Source organism: Anneissia japonica, unplaced genomic scaffold, assembly GCF_011630105.1.
Source record: "Anneissia japonica isolate Jap-2015-1 unplaced genomic scaffold, ASM1163010v1 scaffold287834_len5846547_cov211, whole genome shotgun sequence".
Classification (NCBI taxonomy): Eukaryota; Metazoa; Echinodermata; class Crinoidea; order Comatulida; family Comatulidae; genus Anneissia; species Anneissia japonica.
This window is the reverse complement of record NW_022704992.1, coordinates 5,725,879-5,748,442: the sequence shown is the minus strand read 5'-3', so window position 1 is coordinate 5,748,442 and position 22,564 is coordinate 5,725,879. Positions and strand designations below refer to the sequence as shown.

Sequence of the window (22,564 nt, the reverse complement as noted above, 5' to 3'; positions counted from 1 at the left end):
GTATTTGTATTTGTTATTGCTTTCTTAAGGTTGTGAAAACTTCCTATTGTTATTCTTTTTTACTTAACTATAAGCTAGTTTAAGTTTACCTGGAACAGGAGTTTACTTTCACCCTTTGCACGGTCTCGTTTGTGAATAGACATGTTCAACTCATCAAAACACTTCTTCCAAAATTTGGACATGTATGCAGTGGCTGAGCTGAAGTTAAGTGTACAATATTCTTCCATGTATGGTGTCACCTGAGAAAGAAGAAAATAGAATATATTAAAGTCTATAAAGTCAAATAAAAATTCAATATTAAATTTCTTCAAGATTCTAGATTTCATTTATTTTCCAAATTGGAAATACTAGGCCGCAAACAATTAACTGTAAGGTTAAAATACAAAACATATAGAATATATACTGTACCAAAAATACTGATGAACGTATGACTATAAAATTGAATTAAAAAAAAAACAATATAAAAAACATATAATTAAAGTATTTAATACAGATCTATAAATTGTAATGCTGTAAAGATACAGTTCAGGGCAAAGCAATAGTTTACATAAAGAGCTCTTATCAAAAGTGATGTTTTAGTCTATGAATCAGATACTTACCTTGATGAAACTAGATGCCAGGTTCTTTTTAGGAACTTTCCTACAAAATAACTGTCCAGCCCAGGAATACATGTAATCATCCAATAGTATATAGTCACTTTTTATCATGAATTGTAATGGCATGCTAAGATGAGTGATTTTATTATTTTACAAGAAAAAAATATACCAATTCAACCCTAACCTGTTTCTCTATGTATAATTTCCATTCTTCTGATAAACAATACTGTTGGAAGTCTTCAAAGTATGATGCACTTGTGTCAGTAGTTGGTAAGTTTGGTAGAAAGGAGGACATTTTCAGCTGCTGATAGTAAATCTCAATCATGGCTCGGATGAGTGGCACGATGTATGCATAAGTCTTGATTTCAGTCGCTGTAAAGTCAAGTAACATCAAATTTAGTTTCAAGTATGCTTTGATGGTGCATTATGCACTTTTGTTTATGATTATTATAATTGTTTAAATTATTACAATGCATACAAGAATAATTTGATGACATTAATACTCCTTCAATTCTTTAAATTCACATACCCTGTAAAAATGGGACTAATACAACAAAAGAAAATGGGAAACAGACAGAAAAAGAGAGAATCTTTCTTTTCATTTCTCTCGTAGTGCTGTGGGACTAACCATGAAGAGTGTTTTATAAATAATCAAATTAGTATTTAGCACTGAGAGGCAGAAAGATGGAATAGAAATTTCATGAAGATAATAATGTCACACAGGCAATTATGGAAGCATTACGCCACATTGGTAAAGTGTAGGCCTTTTTAACGGTGAGTGGTTCGAATTTAAAGATGACTAATATTTCAACAAGGAGATGAATATGTGTTCCCTAGGCTGGTGTTTGATTCCAATGACTGGGATAATTATATAGATCAAACGGAGGCACTCGTCTGATGCACTACATAACTATATTACTATTGAATCTCAAATACATATGGAATTCCAGTTGAACGAATGAGTACAGCTTTACCTTTTAGTGAGTTCATGAGAGCAGAGTGCATTGAGCCGAGGATGAAGCAGACTTCAAACGTCGATGGTATTGGACGAGTCTGCAGCAGATGGTGCAGCTTGGCTGCTGCTATGGCACACATCTTAAAAATTGAATGAAATATTTTTTAAAAAACATAAAGCTGTTGTGATTTAAGAATAACATAGTTCAGATTACTAATGATTACAGTGAAACCCGCCAAGTTTATTTAAGTTTTGCAAGGCCTAAGTAATGGCTACTAGAGCTACAGTGAATTAGAACTTGGCCTGACATGGTCAATCTAAAAGCATGGTAACTTTTTTATTACATTTGCACCAAACAGCAAATAACTTGCTAATTTCAGGATGGACAATGCTTTATAAACCAAGATACCTATGAGTCTTAGGGAGTGGAGCTGTTTTTAGTTATGAGAAAAAGTCCTGCTGTGACAAAAATTGAGTGCAGAACCCAAGGATTAGAAGGCAAGCACATTTTTTTTTTCTTTTCGATTTTTTTTTCATTCAGAAATCAGTGCATGTACATATAGTGAACATTTTGAAGAAAATGAAAATAAAATTAATAATATATGACAAGGAGGTAGAACAAAAACATTGGAAACGATAATATCAACTTACAATAAAGTATGAAACCTTTCCATTGACTTTCCTATGAGCTATAATTTTCATTTACAGCTGCATTTTCCAATAACTAAAATATTTCTCCTATTCCAATTGGACAGCAAATTCTTCATCGAGAAAATCGCTTTACTGTAATTAATTTCAATCATATTTAAACGCGGGTCAAATTCAATGCCAAGAATTCTAACTGATTCATTTGGGTAGATCCAATTAACTTTTAAATCTCTACAAATTTTGTTTTTCAAGTTGCGTAATGACCCAAACCAAATAGCACTTGTTTTTTAAATATTAACCTTAAGGTCAGATACATCATTTAAAGCATAAAAAACATTTCTCATGGATTCCTCAAGGAAAGCATCTTAACCACTAAGCTCACACTCCACTTAGAGAATATGTAAGTCAGACTTAATGTATGTATCTTACATCCATGTCATCTTTATCCACGAAGCTCATAAGGATGCGGAGACTGATCTGTGACACCTCCGTCCAGCCATCAACTTCCACGTTCCTTTCCCAGATACCAAGGCTGTCCACAAGGTCTATGGTACCTTCAATCAGCTAAAGAGAAAAGTATTCATATATTTTAATTTTCATAACATTTTAAAAATCTATTGTGTTTAAGATATACTGTTATAAAATCAAAAAAAAAACTTGTAAATAATCAATTAAAAAACTGAATTACTTTATTTACAGACAAACTTTATTTTAAGAGTAAAATTAAAATAATTTAATTTTCACTGATTAAATCATGAACATCCATAAATTATCAGATAATTCTATGCTCTATTTTATTTTATTCATTCTGGCAAATGCCAATTAATATAAAAACATTACAAAATTCACAAACATAGAAGAATAAAGGCAAGCCAGGTCATCTTAGAGATGTGCTACTCCCTGACTATAGGACTACTTTTATTTTTTGCAGCTGTTTAGAACTTAAATAATGTATTATTCTAAATTTCAACTAAAAGCTAGTAATAACTTACTAATAAATATATAAATTAAGCAAATATTAAGTATTTATCTTTCCAAGTTTATTAGTTTCATTATTATTGAAGTAGGCTACTGCTAGAAGGTTGTTCAGATCATTCTTGTCTTCATTATATTTACACACAGCAGTAATTATTGTAGGATTGTTTAATTAGTAATAAACCAAGCACAATTTGATATAAACTTACTGCAAGCTATAATTATGTATTATATTATATAGTTATAATTTATTTATGTATATAGATTTTATATCTAAAATAAATGAATAAAGGACTTAGCTCAACAAAACAGTAAATTACACAAATCATCATCAAATGAGTCATGTGCTAAGACAATTGGACAATTCTATTTTTGTTATAGGGGTGTTCTTAAAGGAACAGTTGTAATTAGTCATTTATCCAAGTAATCTCAGATAAGGTAGTATAATACATACTCCAAGTATCGAAATGCATGCCATCATGTCGGGATTCAATATGTTGACATTAATTATGTCATCATCAGGAATGGATCTAAGTAAGTATTCACAAAATAGACTTAATAAATAATATTGTTAATGGAACTTTTGATTGTGTTCTCTCAATCAAGATATTATGTCTAAAATTTCCAATGAAAACGGACAGAAGAAAATGTAAAAACATAAGAGTGCCATGTGATTCATCAGGCTTACCTTTTCACTCCATGCATTTGGGTTTTGTCCATCATCACCAAACAAAAAATCTTGCACAAGTTTCAGAAGTCGTATCTCATTCTCCAAATCAATTGCACTGTCTCTGCTTCCAGTCTTGGCGTTATTAATAGCACCCTCTAACATTTTCTCTATAAGATTTCGCTTAATTACTATACCAGGACGAATTAGTCCAAACTTGTCCATCAATTGGTTTATACATACAAACACCTGGCCACGTTGCTGGAAGGGATTGACCAAAAAAATTATACAGAACAACATTAAAAAACAATAGAAATTTGCAAAAGATTTTACTAAACATGAAGTTAAACCTTATTTCCCATCATGCATCTCAATAGCTTTGCCAATTTTGGAAAATTTCCAAATTCGCATGCATAATTTATTTATAAAATGTTCCTTCAATCCATTGTGAATGTCAAATCTTAAAAATACTGTACATCTTAAATATAAGTAAATTAGAGTATGATGCCATTAGTTAACGTTTAAGTAAATCCTTGCTGAGCCACTAGGGCCTATAGGGCTTCAGTTTCAAGTAGCATGAGACTACTGCCCCCTGGGTGGTACGCTAGTCCAACACAAGTTACTCCCAACAATTTGCTGGTACCCATTGATACAGCTGGGTAGAGTGAAGCAATGAAGATAAATTGCCTTGCTCACAGACAGCGAAATGCACAGTGAAGGATTGAAATCCTGACCCTGAGGTTGGGAAAAGAAATCATTTTCACTGTGCCAAACCTCCTCTACTAACTTCAATATAAATAAATTGAAAAGAGAATATAGAAATGAATAAACTATATCAAACCAATTAATTAGAAAAATAAGAAAATATACTCCATTTACTTACACACCAAACCTCCTCTGGGGAGCCTTGAAGTCCATGCCACAGAACATGGAATAAAATTTCTGTTATAGTATCTGCTAAAACCTCAGCTGTTTTATCCACCTCCGAATCATCTTCAGAATCATCTTCTTCATCTTCTTCCTCACTCATTAATGATAAAGTTAATTCTGGTCTAATCAACCTCCTGCCAACTAATCTTGTGTCAAGCAGCGCATCGTCACTCTGGATGCTGCAACTACGTGAACCAACTTCAACATATTCTGAACCAAACTGGTCAGGTTCAGTTTTAGGCAGTGCCAACCGGTTTCCAATCTGGCTGAAAATGTTATCACTTGAAGTTGAAGATATTTCTGAGAGCTCACGAACAGAGGTATGAGCACTAGAAATGTTACTGTTTAACCCTAAGTCCAGCGGTTCACGACTCTGGATTGAGGCCTTCTCCAGACTTATACTGTCACTGGCGATGGAAATGCGGGACCTAGTGTCTGACGTTGTTTCCTCAACATTGCTGGTGAAATCTAGTAGATCAACATCATCACTGTCTTCACAATTAATCTCAACTTGACCAGATTTAATGAACAGTTTTGTGATGGTATCTTGCCAACCTGTTTCTGTAGCAATCTCTGAGTGACATGACTTGTTTGTATACAGCATGTGAAGGAGTTGTGTGGTGGCCTCTAATTTCATCAGGACATCCCCTCTCTGCACCAAAAGCAGAACAGCAAGTAGGCCATTGAAGTTTGGTGAAGCACATGTAAGCTTCTCATCTTTAAAACAAATTGTAAATTAAATTTTTAAAATAGTGATTAAATAATACAATCACTACATGAACATATTACTGCACATCTTCCAAATAATTACTAGAGTACAGTACTACAAATTAGGAATCAAGAAAGATGGCACTATGTCACATTTATTTTCTGTAGAATGCTTAGTCTGAATAGTAATAACAATAGAGCAGCACCCTCTGGAGCATGGAATTGACATGAAATCCAGTAATCTTGTGTTTTCCTTGGGTTACTTCTTCTCACATTGATTAGACATCTTTCTAGGCTGTATTAGAATATGTGATGGTAGTGTAGAGATACTACCAAGATAGTCCTTTTTTGTCAAAGTTAACTTTGAACTATATATTATTTTGGATGCTCGTCTTTCTTTAATATATCTTTGTTTAAAGTACATCTGATAACCAAGGTCCTATTGTCAGAGTAGTTGTATTGTCAAACAGATTTGTGACTTTTAACTAACCTGTAACTTGTTCCACAAGGTTCTTGGTAATAGGCATTGACATTGGAAGTGACTCCATCAACATTATCATCCCTGAGTATCCAACATCATTCAGTCGTATTCTCGTTTTGGTCTTCTCGTATACTTTTGAAGTCTTCAATAAGTTAGCCAATATCTTGACAACAAAATAAATAGAAATTTTAACTTTACAACATTGCATTGAAAAGGTTAATGTGTGCTTTTCCTTTTCTATACTCTTCATTGATAGTTTAAATTACCTTAAAAGTTTTAACCCTGAGTGAGTCTGAATGGTTCTTGTCAATAAGTAGTGCATACAAGATCTCCCCAATACCTTCCTCAAACAACAACAACATCAGCTGGTCTCCAGCTGAACTATCAAGCAATGTACACAGCATATCAATCGCTTCTTTTTTCTGAAAAATTAAATAAAAATTCGAAGCGAACATTTATTATCTTTTTATAATAAACTGACATACACAAACTACTATTTGAAAACTAAGGACTTACAGAAAATTGATGAATTTATATTTTTTTAACATACTATTTTAACATAATTGCACAGTAAAAAGACAGCCACTTCTTCTCATAAGCTCTGTGGTCAGATTACCTCTCTTGTGGTAGTTTGCATTTTCAGAAACTGCTTTTTGCTAGAGTTTTGAAATGAAGGCTTAAGCCTGGAACTCACTGCGCAGTACGACCGTCGGCAGACGAATCCAAATCCGCTGTCCGCGAGCGCTGGATGACACAATGCTGTCTGATGATTGTCAGTGGCAGTCTGAACAGATCGTCATCAAAAACGATCTGTTGTGCATGTGTTGTGGCATTGCGTTTTATATAGAATTACGTCGGCCGACGACCGTAGGGTGCAGTGCGACTTTAGGGAGTGGAGATTGTGTTTTTGAGAAGGAATCCTGTGTTGTCACAGAATGCTTGTTCTTTTTTTGAGCCTAATATTATACTTATAATATTAATATTATTACTAATAATTTTTTATTATTTTCTATTTTTATTTATTTATTTTTTTAATTATTTTTTTATCTTTTATTCATTTTTTTATTACTACTTATAATTTTTTAGCCTAATATATTTATAATAATAATATTATTACTAATAATTTTTTATTATTTTTATTATTTTTTAAAAATTATTATTATCTTTTTTAATTATTTTTTTAATTTTTTATTCTTTATCTTTCGTGGGGTCATCCCACTTTTATTCATTATATTTCAATTGCCATCATACTATAACCTCACATTTTAAAAATAGCACATTTATAATACAATATAAGTATAATGCTTATTTTTTTAATTTTTAATTAATTTTTTTATTAACAATTTTTTAGCCTAATATTATACTTATAATATTAATATTATTACTAACAATTAAAAAAAAAATGTTGCTCACCAGTTTTTCAGAGGGAGCTGTAGCAGTAAAAGCTAAAATTGACTTCACTTCATCTTTAGAAATGCTTTTTGACAAATAATACCTTATCACACCGAAGAGGGCAGCTCGTATAGTCTTTGAATCTTCTCTCGAAATTTCTTCTGGACCAAAGTCACTGCAAGTCACAATTAAATAGTCAATTAGATAGCATTATATAGAACTAGAATCACATGTTTGAAGTCAGCATTGGAGAGTTAATAAAAACGTACAACTGACCAATCAGAACAGAGACAGGCACTGACATTTGGTCAGACCTTAGCAACAACATCCATGGGGCGGGGCTTATTAGGATAGATCACCATGGTGATCTATCCTAATGCCAAGTCTGTATAATTTAAAGGCCTCAGTGGAAATAAGTATGTTAAATGTATTTTTAATAAATTGTTATGCATTTTAAGATTTCAGAAATGGGACAAAAACGCTTATGCCAAAATACAGTATATCAACTGAATGTGGTGTTTTAAATTACTGTTTTCTGAAAACTTTTTTTCCAATTTTAATATCAACTACTATAGTGTGGCTATGATTATTACTTTCATGATATTCTTATGATTAAAAGCTTTTATCTGATACAGAAAGCTAACAATTTTGACCTGGATAAATAATTCATTATTTTCACAGTTATTACAATGTTTCTACAATTTGAATAAAACTACAATTTGCATATAAAATTTTTATGACAAGATAATGAGATACACACCTGTAGTACGTTCTGATGACATCTAATATGAAAGTGACACCAAATTTTTGATGGAAGTATTTCTGATGATCTTTAATCACTGTGGCCAAGTACTGGATATGAGCTGAAAAAAAAACAAGCTGTTAAATGATTCTCCATAAGTGAACTTAATTGGAAAAATAGGTTTCCAAAAATCAGTCGGTTTAAACCAGAATCCCAGCATAAAATTCAACTAGCAGAAACAACACCAATAAAATCTAAAATCAAGTTAATTCAATGAAAACAGTTAACATGATAAGATATCACAGTACCAACGAACACCCAAAGATACTATTACAAGATTTTGACTCACCAATCCTGACTGTGAAGTCACTTTTACTCCATATTCTGAAGTCAAACAGAAGATACTGGTAGGTATTTTTGGTCAAAACTGTGTTACCAACAACAGACTCCAGGAATGTCTGTACAGCCATAAGCACATGTACATCAATAAGATGTGCATCCAGCTGTAATTACAATAAAATAAAATCAATCTAGATATGTTAGCAGAAAAAAATTATCAGTCATGGTAAATACTCAGAAACTCTGGCAATAAAAACACAATGGATATTAAGCAGAAAAAGTCGAAAACAGTGATTTTTGCAAAGTTTGATCTGAAAGCCTACAGTAAATAACATCGTTTTAGATACCTTGCAATATTACTATGTTTATTTATATTTATTTGGTATTTATTTGATATACAAAACTTAAAATGCAACAAATGTTAAAATACTTTTGAGTTTACAATATAAACAAAACTAACATAAATATAAAACAAAACAACAAACACCACATTAATAAACACCAATCTGACTTTTCTATTCAGTAATCATACTAGTTGAATGGATTCTAAAATTAAAATCTGTATACATGATTTGATTGAAAAAAACAAATTAGATTATTAATTATTGAAATATAAATAATCATACAACTATCTAATAAAAAATAAATTATTAATAAATTAATTAAATATATATATACAATTAGCAATTGAAAAGTTTATTTATTAATGTTATAATATATAAAATTCAATATAATTTAAAAAAAAACTGTATATAGGCATATTGTATTAATAAAGTAATTATAGTTGATGTTATCCCGTACTTTAAAACACATAAAGGCAAGGCTCTGAATAGGAGATAAATGCAGAATTATTATTATAATCATTATCCCCATTAGCATTGTCCTCCCACATGTCACTACCACCTATTCCTCCGCCACCACTCCTGCCACCATTCCCACCTTACCTTATATTGTCACTAGGGGCAGAGCTACGATTACAAAATAGTGAGTGTCACAATTTAGGATTAAATTTTGAAAGAAAATTTTTTGAAAAAAACAATTGATTATCATCACCACCTTTACATTATCGCCACCATTACCATCACTCAAACCAGGTGCAAATCTATCCTTCCATCCATCCATCCATCCATCACTACCATTATCATTGTTATCTTTGCTATCGTCGCAATGGTCATGAACATCCTTATTACTTTACCTTTTGTAGAAGCATCCCTATTGTTGGGATGCCCTGACATTTGTGGAGCAGTTCTTGGTTAATGGGATGACTGAAGCAAATGTTCTTGATAAGAGTTAAAAAGCAAGCCACCTGATTCTGTTCCAAAGCAGCATCTGCCAAAAAATAAAAAGAACTTAATAAATTACAAAAAATTTAATATGTATGTCCTAACTGTTTGTTTATTTTATCTGTTTATGTCTTTCCTATATATCAACATAAATTTATACAGAATTCATTTGATTTAAATTACATTACCAACATCAACATGATTCATTGCATTATATTTAGACTATGTCTATCATGCTAGTAAGGATTTACAGGTACAGATATTTATAAATCATTTATTTTTGTAAAGAAAATAAAAAAGAAATGCACTATTATCATTATTATTTTTGTTATTAATACAATTTTGTATCATTTATTAAAGTGAAAGAATACAGGTCTCCATCCAATTAAAGTCCACATCCAATTAAGGACAACATTTCTACAGCCCCCAACTTAAGAACCTTTTTTATAATGAGTTATTATTATAATTAGTGACCAAATGTACTAAAAAACATGGAATCCCCGGTGACAGAAATGGTCTTTCATTTAAGCCGGGCACTCACTACATTGAACAAATCTAACTCCGTTCCATGTGGATGCGATCGTCATCAAAAACTATCCATCGTGTGCAGTCGTGGCGCTTCGTTGTCAAATAGAATCTCATAGGCTAACGGCCATTGGGTGCAGGAAGTGCCCAACTTTAGATTGAGAACTGTAAAAGATATTCTTTGTACCTGATTCACTACTGGATGGAATTACCTCCCAACCATCAGCACTTATCAGTCTTTCAGGAGTAAGAGGTGTCATTGGTTCAAGTAAACTGTTGTCTTCTGATGTTGTCAGCTCCAAAATCGGGAACAAGACTTCAATGCCACCGATACAGTTGATCACTTCCTGAAAAGGAGCAGAATCAGAGAGATGCTAAAGCAACAATGCTTTTCTAAAAAGTGTACTGCACACAATAGGCCATATTGCACACAGAACCAACAGCTTAAACGTCTCAGCTGAAAGACGATGCGCTATCTTAACATGTATTTCAGTCCTGCAGCTGGACACGGAAAACAGCGGGAGGAATTGAACCAGGGACAAAAGATCTCCACAGTTCAGCTCATACCTATTGGCTACCACCACTTTAGCTGACTGAGCTAAGCTGCTCAAATACTAACTACAGATATATTACCTACTTACCTTCAGATCCCAAGTGGCGCAGCAGTGACCATTCAACCGGCCTTGATACAGATGGTTTGGTGCCAAGTCTGAACAGATTCCATTTCTGCAAGCTTTTGCATCATAGTACAGCAGCATCTTGCCCGGCAATTCTGACAAATCATTGTCCTCGCGTTGAAACAATGTCACATTATTTGGACCTGTTTAGAATATCACACAGATAATGTAGTCTGACCGTAAATAGAATGCTGTGAGGTCAATATTTCAAAAAGCCAAAAGTCCCAAGTCTCCTGCAAGATGTGGAGGCCTCCTGGAAAACTGGTTGGCCTCCCACACTGGCATAGGCAAGCAAACATCTCCTGGAAGCTAACCCATCTCACACAAATTTATATATGCATGTTTATACTACAGTATTATCAATTGTCTCACGAAAGTCAGCTTGCGAGAGGATCAGCACATGTAGTAAAATAAAATTAAATGTATTAAATATTTTCCTTTTTTTAAAGCTGATCTTGCAAGTGGCTTCTTCCAACTTGGAACCTTCATAAAGTTTGGGTCGGACCTAGATGATAAATTAAAAATTCCAACCCATTTTTATGTTCACCCCTGGTTTATAGAGTATCTCTTTTTGGAAAATTAAAAAAAAATATATATATTTTTAATAATAATTTTATAAATTCTTACCATCTGCATACAACTTTTTAATCTCCTTTGGATGAAGGGCATCATGAAAGATACAGACACTGCCCATGAGTCCATGTAAGCTGACGGATTCACCCATTATATCTTCTTGCGCTCCCACTGGAATTGTCATTGTTGATGGGTCTATTGGATTTGATTCGCGTCGAGGTAAACGATTTGTAATTTTTTTCCCTATTTGTTTAAGCGAATTTGATGGCTTTCCTTCAACTGTCTGGACAGTGGTGGAAGGTTGATAGGTGTTAGGACCAATAGTACACTTTGTAAAGGGCTGCAATGAGAAATCAACATAATTCATAAATTGTTAGGTAACTCGAAGGGTCACTGGCAAATTATCCATTAGACAAGCGTGTTGTTGTTGGTGCCACATAAAGTTGCATGAAAACCAAAATCAATTTGGCGATCCAATCACAGATATTGCGGTCTAAAAGCATAATTGTTACTATCCTAAACAATAACTCTTCTCCTTTATTCTTCCAAGTGTTTTACTCTTGATTCCAGTACCCTGTCATACTAGTTCATTCCCCTGCTAGTAAATTTATGTTACCACTGAATTTTAGAAGATATTCAGGTCATAAAGACTTGATATGTAGCATGCAAACTGCATTTATTCCCACAATTTAATTTGCAAGTATACTTATCATTGGATGAGAATGAAAAAAAGTTTTAATATAAAGAATAAAACTGACCTCATTAAGGGCGGGAAATTTTAGTTGTGATGTGTGTCTCAACAAACCATCGATGTAAACGGACAGCTGACTTTGAACAAATGGTCTTCTGGATGCAGCGTGGACAATGTCAAGAGAATGCTGAAAAAAAAATCAATTAAATATTTAATCAATAGGCCAAAATGATTATCAAAATATCTACCACAAAGAAAAACTGTACCACTCCCAACAAGCATGTTACCTATAACACAACAGTGGAAGATCCAGGATATTTTTGCCGGAAGTAAGGAGTGAAATGGCAACTGAGAATCTATAATCCAAGGAGGAATGGAAAGGACCTATGGGTCAAGAGGAAAGTTAGGAGAGTTTACTTACTTATTGTGAAGGATATTCCCCGGAAATAGTTTCAGACAATTTAATCTCCTATCTAGGTAATTTCAAACTTGGTTACAAGATTTTTTTCCCTTTGCCGTGGGGCGAGCACAATTTTTGCTACCTCCTGCATCCACTACTGAATGATAACACTCCCACACAAAAATACTCATCTTCCACAAAACAAAATCCCCACATAAATATTCCTCCACACAATACAAACAATCTTTTCATCCATCATTTGCTGGCTCACTCCAATTCTTTACGCCAGTTTCCATTAAAAAATTAAATACTGTACTGAGTCTTGGAGGTGACGTACCCATTGGTTGTCAGTAAGGGTGCACTCAACAATATCCTTCGCGTAATATTCCCTGCGAGTACATATAGCAACGGTCAGAATGCCATCCACATTAAAAAATGCTTCAAATCCCATTCCACTTGACGTATAAAAACTGTAAGGAAAAATAATATTGATAAACATACCACCAACGAGAAAAACGACAAAATAGTAATAATAATAACAATGTCAAATGATCTTGATTCTCGGAACCGCCAAGTGCTGCGTTTAAAAAAATGTGAACTGTCCATGAGATACTGATTCAAAAATAGTTAATGTCACTTTAATTAATGAAAATAGTACACACCAAGTACTGAAGGCCTATGCTTACTTCCTAAGCATAGACATTCAAAGGGTCATTCTCTCTCACTACTGTAGAGGTCACGACTCCTTTACTGTTCGTGCATGTAATAAATTACATAGAAACACAGCCTAGAAATTAGGTTATAGCACTTTCTATTGCCCACTTCTTAACCAATCACATGCCTAGAATCTATGTATACAGATTTATTACAATATTGATGATGTTAAAATGACTTGTAGGGACAACGTATCAGGGGCTGGACTTATCAAACTAGAAATCAGCTTAAATTCGTCTTAAGCCTATTTTTCTGCTCAAGTCAGATTTATCATTATTGCTTAACTTAAAAATTGCTTAAAATTCAAAAGCCGATTGTATGCATGCGCCATCTGTGATGATTTTTAATTTAAAATTTTACTAAGATGGTTTAATAAATCAGCTTAAGATATTTGCTTTGGGAAATCTTAACGTTTTTGACTCAAGACATTTGCTAAGCTGAGATTGATAAATCCAGGGCCAGTTCTTACCTGTATAACTGTCTACGATATATTTGCACCATTTTTGGTTCATCTGCTGATAGGCTTTGGTCTAGACACAGCCAAGTGTGGAATGAGAATGCATGTCCTGGCCATTTGTGGATTGCAGATACTGTTATACCCTGCAATGAAACAAAAGTAAAGGCTAAGGTCAAAACCTGAAGGGCAAATCTGGGATCATAGGCCAAGGTGCCATTTCTCCTTCTTATGCCGTTTGGGCCAGACTGTGCAAGGCTGTGGGGAGTTAGCAACTCCTCCTGCACAGCCAGTCTGTTTTACTCTCCCAGCATATGCTGGTACTATTTTGTGTTCTCTTCATAATTGACAATGACAATGACAATGACAAAAATATTTATTTCCTTTAAGCATGAAAATTTACAAAAAATATAAATGTAAATAATTTTTGAAGATCAAAGAAAATGGGAAATTCCTGGAGCATAGCTTGTAAATGGAAATCCCAAATTACATAATTAAATACTTCTTTTACATATAAGGTTCAAAAATAATTCAAAGGCCTAATTCACTTACATCAAAGAAGTTTAAAATTTAATGGAAAAATTATATTTCTTTTCTGTAAATTATATTTTGTATTCCTTAATAACAACATCTTTCATCATTCATCACTTGTGGATTTCAATTATTTATTTTCTTGTTCTTTATTTGTCATATTTTTTATGTGTGTTATAATTCAAAGCTTTCTATTGAAATTTTAAATGGTTTAATTGTATTTAAGGTAAATTTATATGTATACAGGTACTTTTAATTTATGAAACTAATTAATGACATGTTTCGACATTTCATGTGTCATCATCCGGCAATAGTGCTTATGCTACTTCCGGTTTATATACTATCGTCAGATATATGACACACAAACAAATACTATAAAGATAAGCCATGTACATAAAGGTGAATACTGTGGTAAGTCATGTATATAAGAATTAGAATGAAAAAGTGATAATGTATTGAGTTGGTTGTTTGTTCCGTGACGGATTTCCACAAGCATTGTAAAGAGAATCTTTTATTTTAATTTGATAATTAATGTGTGCAGAATCAAGAGTAATAAATCATGCTGAATTAGATGTGTTTTCTTATAGTATAATTAAAAATAATATGCGATTTGGCCCTTGGCCACACAAGATGTTATTTGATCAAGGAACAGGTCAAAGTTTAACATCTACTCACTGCATGCCCATCTTCAAAGTCAAAGTAGTGATGAGCCCCTAGCTTGCCTCCCTTCCTCGCCATCACCGACATACTGTGCATCAAGCGCATGCATTTTGGCGAGAGTTGCTTGTCATCTTCTCCCCGAATCAAAGCAATTAATCGTTTCAATTCGGAAGACGTGATGCTACATGACCCAAGAGATTGTAGCAGTTGAATTAACTTGTCTGTAAATAAAAAAAGAATCATCACTGGAATACCTCAATGCCTTGGCATATCGGCAATTACTGGGGAAAATGCAGAGCAGCCAATGTGTTAAAGTTGTTGGTCTATGAGTGAGATACTTAATTGGATGAACCGGTATATTCCAGTTTTCCTTTTATCAACTTACATCTAAAATAATAGAATCACCCGACCCAGGCAATTAGAATTCAACAATGTTATGCAACAGGCCTCAATATTTAAGATCTTACCTTCTGCTTTTGGATCAAGGTGTTTACGTTTCTCTAAGGCATCTAATATAGATCCAATAATATGATTTGAACAACACTGTAAGCGGTTGTGATTGCACCAAGTGCAGCATTTGGATAAATTGCGACACACCTCAAGCTGTATGTCATGTGACTTGAATTCTGGCAACCACCTGATCATTATGGATATAGGCCCGGTGTTTCGGATAATCTGATCCTTCTCGACAACAAAATCATCATCCACAAGCTGAAGTTAGAAATCTTAATTAATTTTCATTTGTATTGGATGTTTTTTGGTATGAAATATACCAAAGATAACCCACTTAAATTCCATTAACTTATTTCCAATGGGGGTCCCTTTCTTGTTGAATTGAGTAGTAAATCGGCAGACATTCCCAACACTTTTCCAAAGATTCTACCACATTCTTAAAAATGCACATGGGTCATACTGCAAACAGCACTACAGGTTTAAGGCCTAGTTCGGACTAGATGGATAAACCCGGCTCAACTCACCGGGTTTATCCACGTGCCAATCTGAACTAGGTGGCTTATCTCAAGTCGGGCTGTGTTCCTATAGTAACTAGGCCTGGAGCGCCACCGTGTTTAACTTTTCTAAGCCGGGCTTTAATCATTGCGGGGGGTCTTGCATTGGCTTCGGGTGACGAAATGACCAATCAGCATTCAATTATGCACGTTGTGAGCGAGCGTACGTTTCGCAAGCAATGTTTTGTTTCCTGATTACGGTTCATTATTATGCAAATTCTCGTCTGGCTAAACCCGCTAGTCTGAACGCCCAGCAAAGTTAAGCCGGGCTTAACGTTGAGCCGGGCTTAACTTAAGCCTGGCTTATCTCCAAGTCTGAACGTAGCCTAAATGTCTCATTGGGAAGATGGTATGTTATTTAATTTGCATTTTAACTTTCCAGCTGAAATACAAGGAGAGCATTGGAGTGACTTAAGCCGGTGATCAAAGATGTCCACGGTTCAAAGCACATACAGTATGGTAGCTACCACCAGTTTAGCCTACTGAGATAAGCTGCTCTTTTAACATTTATCATGTTTAAGTGAGGGAAGCTAGGTCACAAAATAAGTTTGATTTTTAACTACTTGAGCATGGTTTTTTTTTCTGCTTCTGACATTTTCAATGGGGGTAGATGTTGGGGTGCGGCGTGAGCTCCCCCCCCCCACCACCCTGCACACAACCTACGTATGCCATTGTGAAGACTTGATGGCAATAAACCAAAGTCATGATGCTTATAAGCTTTGTAAAATAAATGAAGATAAATGCATACCATATTAAACAAAGAATTAAGTAGCTCTTTAGATGGTTGTCCTAACCGTTGGAGAACAGCTCCTAGTTGTTCGTAACCAACCGTCTCTTTAAAAGTGTCTTTGGCACCAGTCGATTGCATAAAAAGAGATGCCAATGTGCGGACAGTTAGATACGCAACTGTCAATTTATTACTGTTCTTTTCCTGAAGAATTAAACAAAAAATATAAACTTGACATACAAGATAAAGCAATCTTGAAGTTAGTGAAATTAATACAGTAATAAGAAAAGATTTTAAGGAAGCCAGCTAGAGCATTTTTAAAGAAGTTATAATAATAAGACAAGAGTATATTATTAGGAAAACCATATAAAGCATTAATTTAAGTTAATATTAATTAAGCAAAAGATACAGTAATTATCAAGGAAGTCACAGTTTTATTAATTTATTATCTAATGATTATCCTTTGTTTTATTAATATTAACTTAAGACAAAGGATGATTATTAAGAAAGTCACCGAGATACTTAATAATCTAATGGTTATCTTTTGTCTTATTAATATTAATTAATCAATAAATGTTAATATTAATGAGGCAAAAAATAAGTAATTAATTATTAAGAAAGTTACAGTAAGTAATTTATTAATTATCTAATGATTATCCATTATTTTATTAATATTAAATTAATGAAGACAAAGGGTAATTATTATGAAAGTCACTGAGGTGCTTAATTATCTAATGATTATCTTCTGTCTTATTATATTGACTTAATCAAAACAAAAGATGGCTATCAGGGAAGTCACTGAAATTATTCAATGCTAACTATGAAACCTTCCAAATCTTATTTTCCAAATCCACGCAACATATAAAAGGGTTCCAGAAAAAGTTGTCTTTAGAATGTCATATAAGATTTACATACAAATCTGTAAATCACATTTTTTAAAACTATTTTGAACCTCTCTCTCCTTATTTTATATTTTTAATCAATTGATTTATTAATTAAATTTCTATTCCTTGCATTTTTAACTTTTTTCCTTGTTCTTGTTGAATTTATTTTTTTCTAAAATTTTTCAAAATTTTTTATATTTGTAATTTTTCATATGCGAATTAACCATTTCTTGTAATTCAGTTTTTAACTGTGATGCATTCTGGAAACAAACGTTAAATTGAATTGAAAGAGTAGAATTGCTGTCAAAATTCCAGTTATCAAGACATGTACATAATCTAGCTAAGTTAAATTTAATTTTTCTTGAATTAACCGAGAGTTGTATGACCTTCTTAAAACCACACTCAATAGATTCTGAAAGAAGTACAGTCTACTCTTGGTTTCTTTTAATAAGGGATTCTGTGTTTCAATTACCTATGTATTACTTGAGTTCTTACTTGATTTTTCAGATATAGCATAGTGATCTAACATAGGGAAGATTCAATAAGTAATAACTTCCAAGTAAATAAAGAACTGAAACTTGAGAATTTAAGGAAATTTTTCCTCAATTTAACGACACAACACAACAAGGAACTAGTGGTGAGTGTTATTAAGGATTTAAATTGATTTAAAGCATAAATAAGTTTAATTGATTCTTTGATGTAACATAAATTTAGTGGTTAGTTTAGGCCAATAAATAAGACATGTTTCTCATCCCAAACTTTTAAAAAAGAAAGAGGATGAGGCCCTAATTTTGTAGTTTTTTTTTACAAAGGTAACAATAACACAAACTGTTCCTAGGCCTATTCCAGATGTAGACAACAGACAGGTGTATTCTAGAACTAGACAATAGTTAAATTTCAGGTCGCACTCCTTTAGTAGTGGTGTGTCCAGGCTTTTAAAAGGGGAAGCTAAATAGCAATATTACATCCACTGAAAATTTTTAAAAATGTTGACATCTGTGACTGAGACAATCACCAATTATAGGATGTTTGTTTTGTTCAACATAATACTAAATTAAGACACATAATACAGTTTCTCTATAGATTTTTCCAAATCAAATTACCAAGGAAGTACTGTGTATTAAAACTTTTATTCGGATGTGGATGTGATTTCATCCTCATGGATGGTACTCTATGTTCAGACCTGTTTTACAAATGTCTGTAGGAAGCTTTAAATAATGTGATGCTAATACTTACTGCTGCATTGTTAAGAACTGTCAACAGCTCATTAAAAATATCTAGCTTAATGAATGAATCTTGCAGGTCTGTCTTATCTCTGCCAAGCATAATAAGTGGAATGGTTCCTGAAAAAAAATGTTAAAAAAGAAACTGTATAAATCAGCCATTTACAAAAACCTCAGTTTAAAATTATTTTAGGTATTTAGTACTTTAAAAACAACCTGTGACAAATTCTGGGAGAAAAGAATTCAAAAAAATAATAAAACATCCAAAAAGAACAAGCATTTGACAAAGATATCCTTTTAGTCAGTTTCAGCTGATGTACAGATTGTTTATTAAGAAAAACTTAAACTGACTAACAGCCAATTTAATTGAAGGTATTCTTTAAGTTAAAAAAAATATATACTAAAAACAACATGCAATAACATCAATTCAATTTCAAATAATTTTCAATTTCAAAAAATTGTATTTCCATTTATCAAAATTCTTAACATTACAAGGAGTAAAATAATTATACAATAATACACAACGATACATGGAAAAGGGTATCCGAAGCAAGCAAGAGCTTTAGGAATAAAAAACCCTAACATAAAAAAAACAAAAAAAACAAAACAAAACAAAATAAAAAAAACCCCAAAAAACAGAAATATATACAACAAATCTAACATAAAAGCAGATATTTCAATTAAGCCTGATGATAATAACTCTGATGTGGAGAAACACCTCCTTGGGTGAAAGTTTAAAGGTGAAAAGTATGTTATACTATATATTATTATTATATTATTAAAATATTATTTTTATGAATTATTACTGCAATTCGCTATCAAAAATTGAAAGATAACATATTTTTTCTCCATATATTATTATACAAAGTTATTTTAGCTTTCAACTGAAATTTAGAAGAAATTTGTTCTCACCTCACCAATTCAAAAATGTATAAAAAAAAACAAACTATATTCTTTGCATAGAACCTTAAATTAGTAAGTAATAATAATTTTAAAAATTCGTATTTATATAGCACCATGATCTTTCTAGGTGCTTTAGATAAGTCATATATTATGGCAGAAAACTATCCCCCACGGACACCAACCCGGTAATTCTGAGCCCAGTTTTCAGGGCAAGGAATTATAAGGTTGAGCTTAACTACATTCACTAAACTACAATATGGTAAAAAACTATACCCCGCCGGACACCACCCCGGTATTTCTGAGTCAAGGTTTCCGATTCGGGATTACAAGGTAGGACAAGTTACAATCACTAAAACTATAAATCATCGATAATTGATTTTTTTCAATCTGTGTCTAATAATACAGTATATGTGACCTTTTTAAATATAATGAGTAATTCAATTTCTTAATTAAATTTTTAAGTTGTTTTACAGATATCACCAGAGACAGTATAGCCTTAGGGGGTCTCAATTATGCATCATTGTTTTCAATTTTAATTGAAAAGATTTAAATGTAAAAATTAAGCAATTCTGAACTTTTTTCTATAAAAAATGGAACAGAATAGCTTGGTGGTTAAGATGCTTGCCTTCTAATCCCAGGATCCTGGGTTTAAACCCTGTCTCTGCTGAGTTTTTTCTCACAGGATGGACGTCCCACGGCAAAACAACGTAACTGCTATTACATTTTTATGTAGTTATATTGTTTTACCTTGGAATGGCCGAGGACTAAAACAGCTCCACTCCCTAAGCCTCATAAAGAGACTTCCAAAGCATCATTCCTTCATGTGATTGGCCAGTTATGTACTTGCTGTTAAGATGTCAAATGAATATGAAAAAAGCGGATATTGCTAAACACAGGGAGGACATCTTTAATTAAAATTACAATCTTAGATTGCAACTTTATTCTTTTATTAAGACAAATTCTGTCTCATAGTATAATTTAGTTCTATGTATTTTTCCCCGCTATATTTATACCAATAAAACTCACCAACCACACAAGAGTAATTAAAGCAGTGAAGCCACCAATTAAAGTAATTAATTGAATCATATGCACATGTTAAATGCTTACACTCTTGTGTGGTATCTTTCAATTTGCATTGACATCAGAGTAAATTGCATTAAAAGTGTTGTACCATACAAGTTTAGACTTCCAATCTCACATGACTGTTATCTGTATTTGCAATGCTCCTACATCTTTTAAATAGTCATGCTTTAAAAAACAACATTACTTCATTAATTAAAGTTCACCCAAAAGGGACGACATCATTTCCTTTACTAGTTTCCACTAAATTCTTAAAATTAAAAATCCCATACTTATATTAGGTTAAAATATACTTTATTGGAGAATTCTGAGAATGCCAAAATCATTACCAGTCAATTACTGACATTAAAAGTATGTCTGTGTTAATTAACAAGATAGAAGTCATTAATGCCAGTAATAAACTATGAAGGTGCAATAGACGATTAAATATTATGAATAATTAAATTTTAAATTATTGTAAAATCACTGTTTGCTACAATTCTCCCATCCTACACACAACACATCAAAGTGCTTAATAAGCAATTTTTCATTGACATGGTCCTACTTTTGACTTTTCTCTCATTTTTAATTCTAAATTTATTTTATATGTTGTTTTTGTTTGATATACAGGTTTGTGATTTTTATTGGCCTGTTTGTATTTTATCAATTACGTTAATTAATTTTCTAGGTTTTGTTTAGCATTAAGTTAAACATATTATTTTTAATTGTGTTTCTTTATACGCCTACTTTTAATTTACCTCACTGTCTGTAAAAATTGTTAATTTGGATGCACCACTATTATTATTGTGTGTGCCACCGATCTTAATGTGTTATTCTTAATAACTTGATTGATTAATTGAGTCATGTAGTGAACACAAATAATTTATCTTAATTCCCTCAACACATCGGTCAATCATCAATATATAAAACAATTCTCTATTAAGATGATCGTTTTTAGAATATTGAAATCAAAATAACCTGTTTTATTGGTCATTTTCCAATTGTTTAAAATGTTATTTGTGTATCAAATTTACTATCGCAGAATAACCTGTGGATGAAAATGTTTTACTCTGCTTGAACTATTCCCACCATGATCATGAAATTCTAAATTTTATGAATTTCTTTTTTGTTAATTCATTTCTAATTGTGGTTAGTCTATAGTGATGAAATTAAAAAAGCTTAATATTCCATATATGTTTAAAATCAGAAAGAACAGGTTTTGCCGAAAATATAAATTTTTTATAATATTAGTCAAGCTAAAAATGAAGTACTTCGTTTAGATCTGTTCCCGTGTTATCACCCCACAGTGAGAAAGGTTACCAACCAGTAGAAAAATTGATATACTGTACTCCAAGTTGAAAGCGTAGATTTATCGCTTGATTGACAAATATTATAGCTCATTTCTCCTTTTTTTTTCTCACATTTCTTTCCTTTTTCATGTCTAAAAATTCAACATGTTGCTAGTTGATTGCTACGATGTAGAGCTAAAAATTAAAATTTTACTTTCATTTTCATCTGGCAAATAAAAATAAAGCAAAAAAATGCTTTGGGAAGCATATCAAAATGGGAAAGAAACGGTGACTGCATCAAACCGCAACCGGATCGGAAAGAAAATAATGTGGTAAAAATATGGCAGCAAGCAAGATTAAATAAAATTTAGCAGCACGTGTGTGTGTGTGTGTAAAAATGGAACCATGTCATGAGGGGGCAGATTAATAAGGTCGAGTGTCGAGTCAACGTAGAGAAAGTGTGTGAATAGTTTAAAGGAAGAGGACGATCTTAGTGGAGTTCACTTCAAGATGTGTAAACCAACGTGTCAT

The 22,564-nt window shown here is 32.6% G+C and overlaps 1 protein-coding gene across 1 annotated transcript in view; it reads right to left on the bottom strand.

Annotated features, from left to right (window-relative positions):
* LOC117104905 (neurobeachin-like protein 1) overlaps positions 1 to 22,564 on the bottom strand; it is a 56,260-nt gene that overhangs the window by 14,959 nt on the left and 18,737 nt on the right. The window contains exons 10-31 of the mRNA XM_033245816.1: positions 18,796 to 18,902; positions 16,697 to 16,879; positions 15,409 to 15,652; positions 14,957 to 15,162; positions 13,766 to 13,896; positions 12,920 to 13,052; positions 12,250 to 12,369; positions 11,546 to 11,831; positions 10,883 to 11,061; positions 10,429 to 10,588; positions 9,629 to 9,762; positions 8,444 to 8,597; positions 8,113 to 8,215; positions 7,374 to 7,527; positions 6,227 to 6,382; positions 5,970 to 6,123; positions 4,725 to 5,488; positions 3,863 to 4,102; positions 2,629 to 2,763; positions 1,571 to 1,691; positions 781 to 968; positions 90 to 239 (exon numbers count right to left, since the gene is read on the bottom strand). Coding sequence (XP_033101707.1) covers positions 90 to 239; positions 781 to 968; positions 1,571 to 1,691; positions 2,629 to 2,763; positions 3,863 to 4,102; positions 4,725 to 5,488; positions 5,970 to 6,123; positions 6,227 to 6,382; positions 7,374 to 7,527; positions 8,113 to 8,215; positions 8,444 to 8,597; positions 9,629 to 9,762; positions 10,429 to 10,588; positions 10,883 to 11,061; positions 11,546 to 11,831; positions 12,250 to 12,369; positions 12,920 to 13,052; positions 13,766 to 13,896; positions 14,957 to 15,162; positions 15,409 to 15,652; positions 16,697 to 16,879; positions 18,796 to 18,902 — 4,202 coding nt within the window. The remainder of the gene's footprint in view (positions 1 to 89; positions 240 to 780; positions 969 to 1,570; positions 1,692 to 2,628; positions 2,764 to 3,862; positions 4,103 to 4,724; positions 5,489 to 5,969; positions 6,124 to 6,226; positions 6,383 to 7,373; positions 7,528 to 8,112; positions 8,216 to 8,443; positions 8,598 to 9,628; positions 9,763 to 10,428; positions 10,589 to 10,882; positions 11,062 to 11,545; positions 11,832 to 12,249; positions 12,370 to 12,919; positions 13,053 to 13,765; positions 13,897 to 14,956; positions 15,163 to 15,408; positions 15,653 to 16,696; positions 16,880 to 18,795; positions 18,903 to 22,564) is intronic.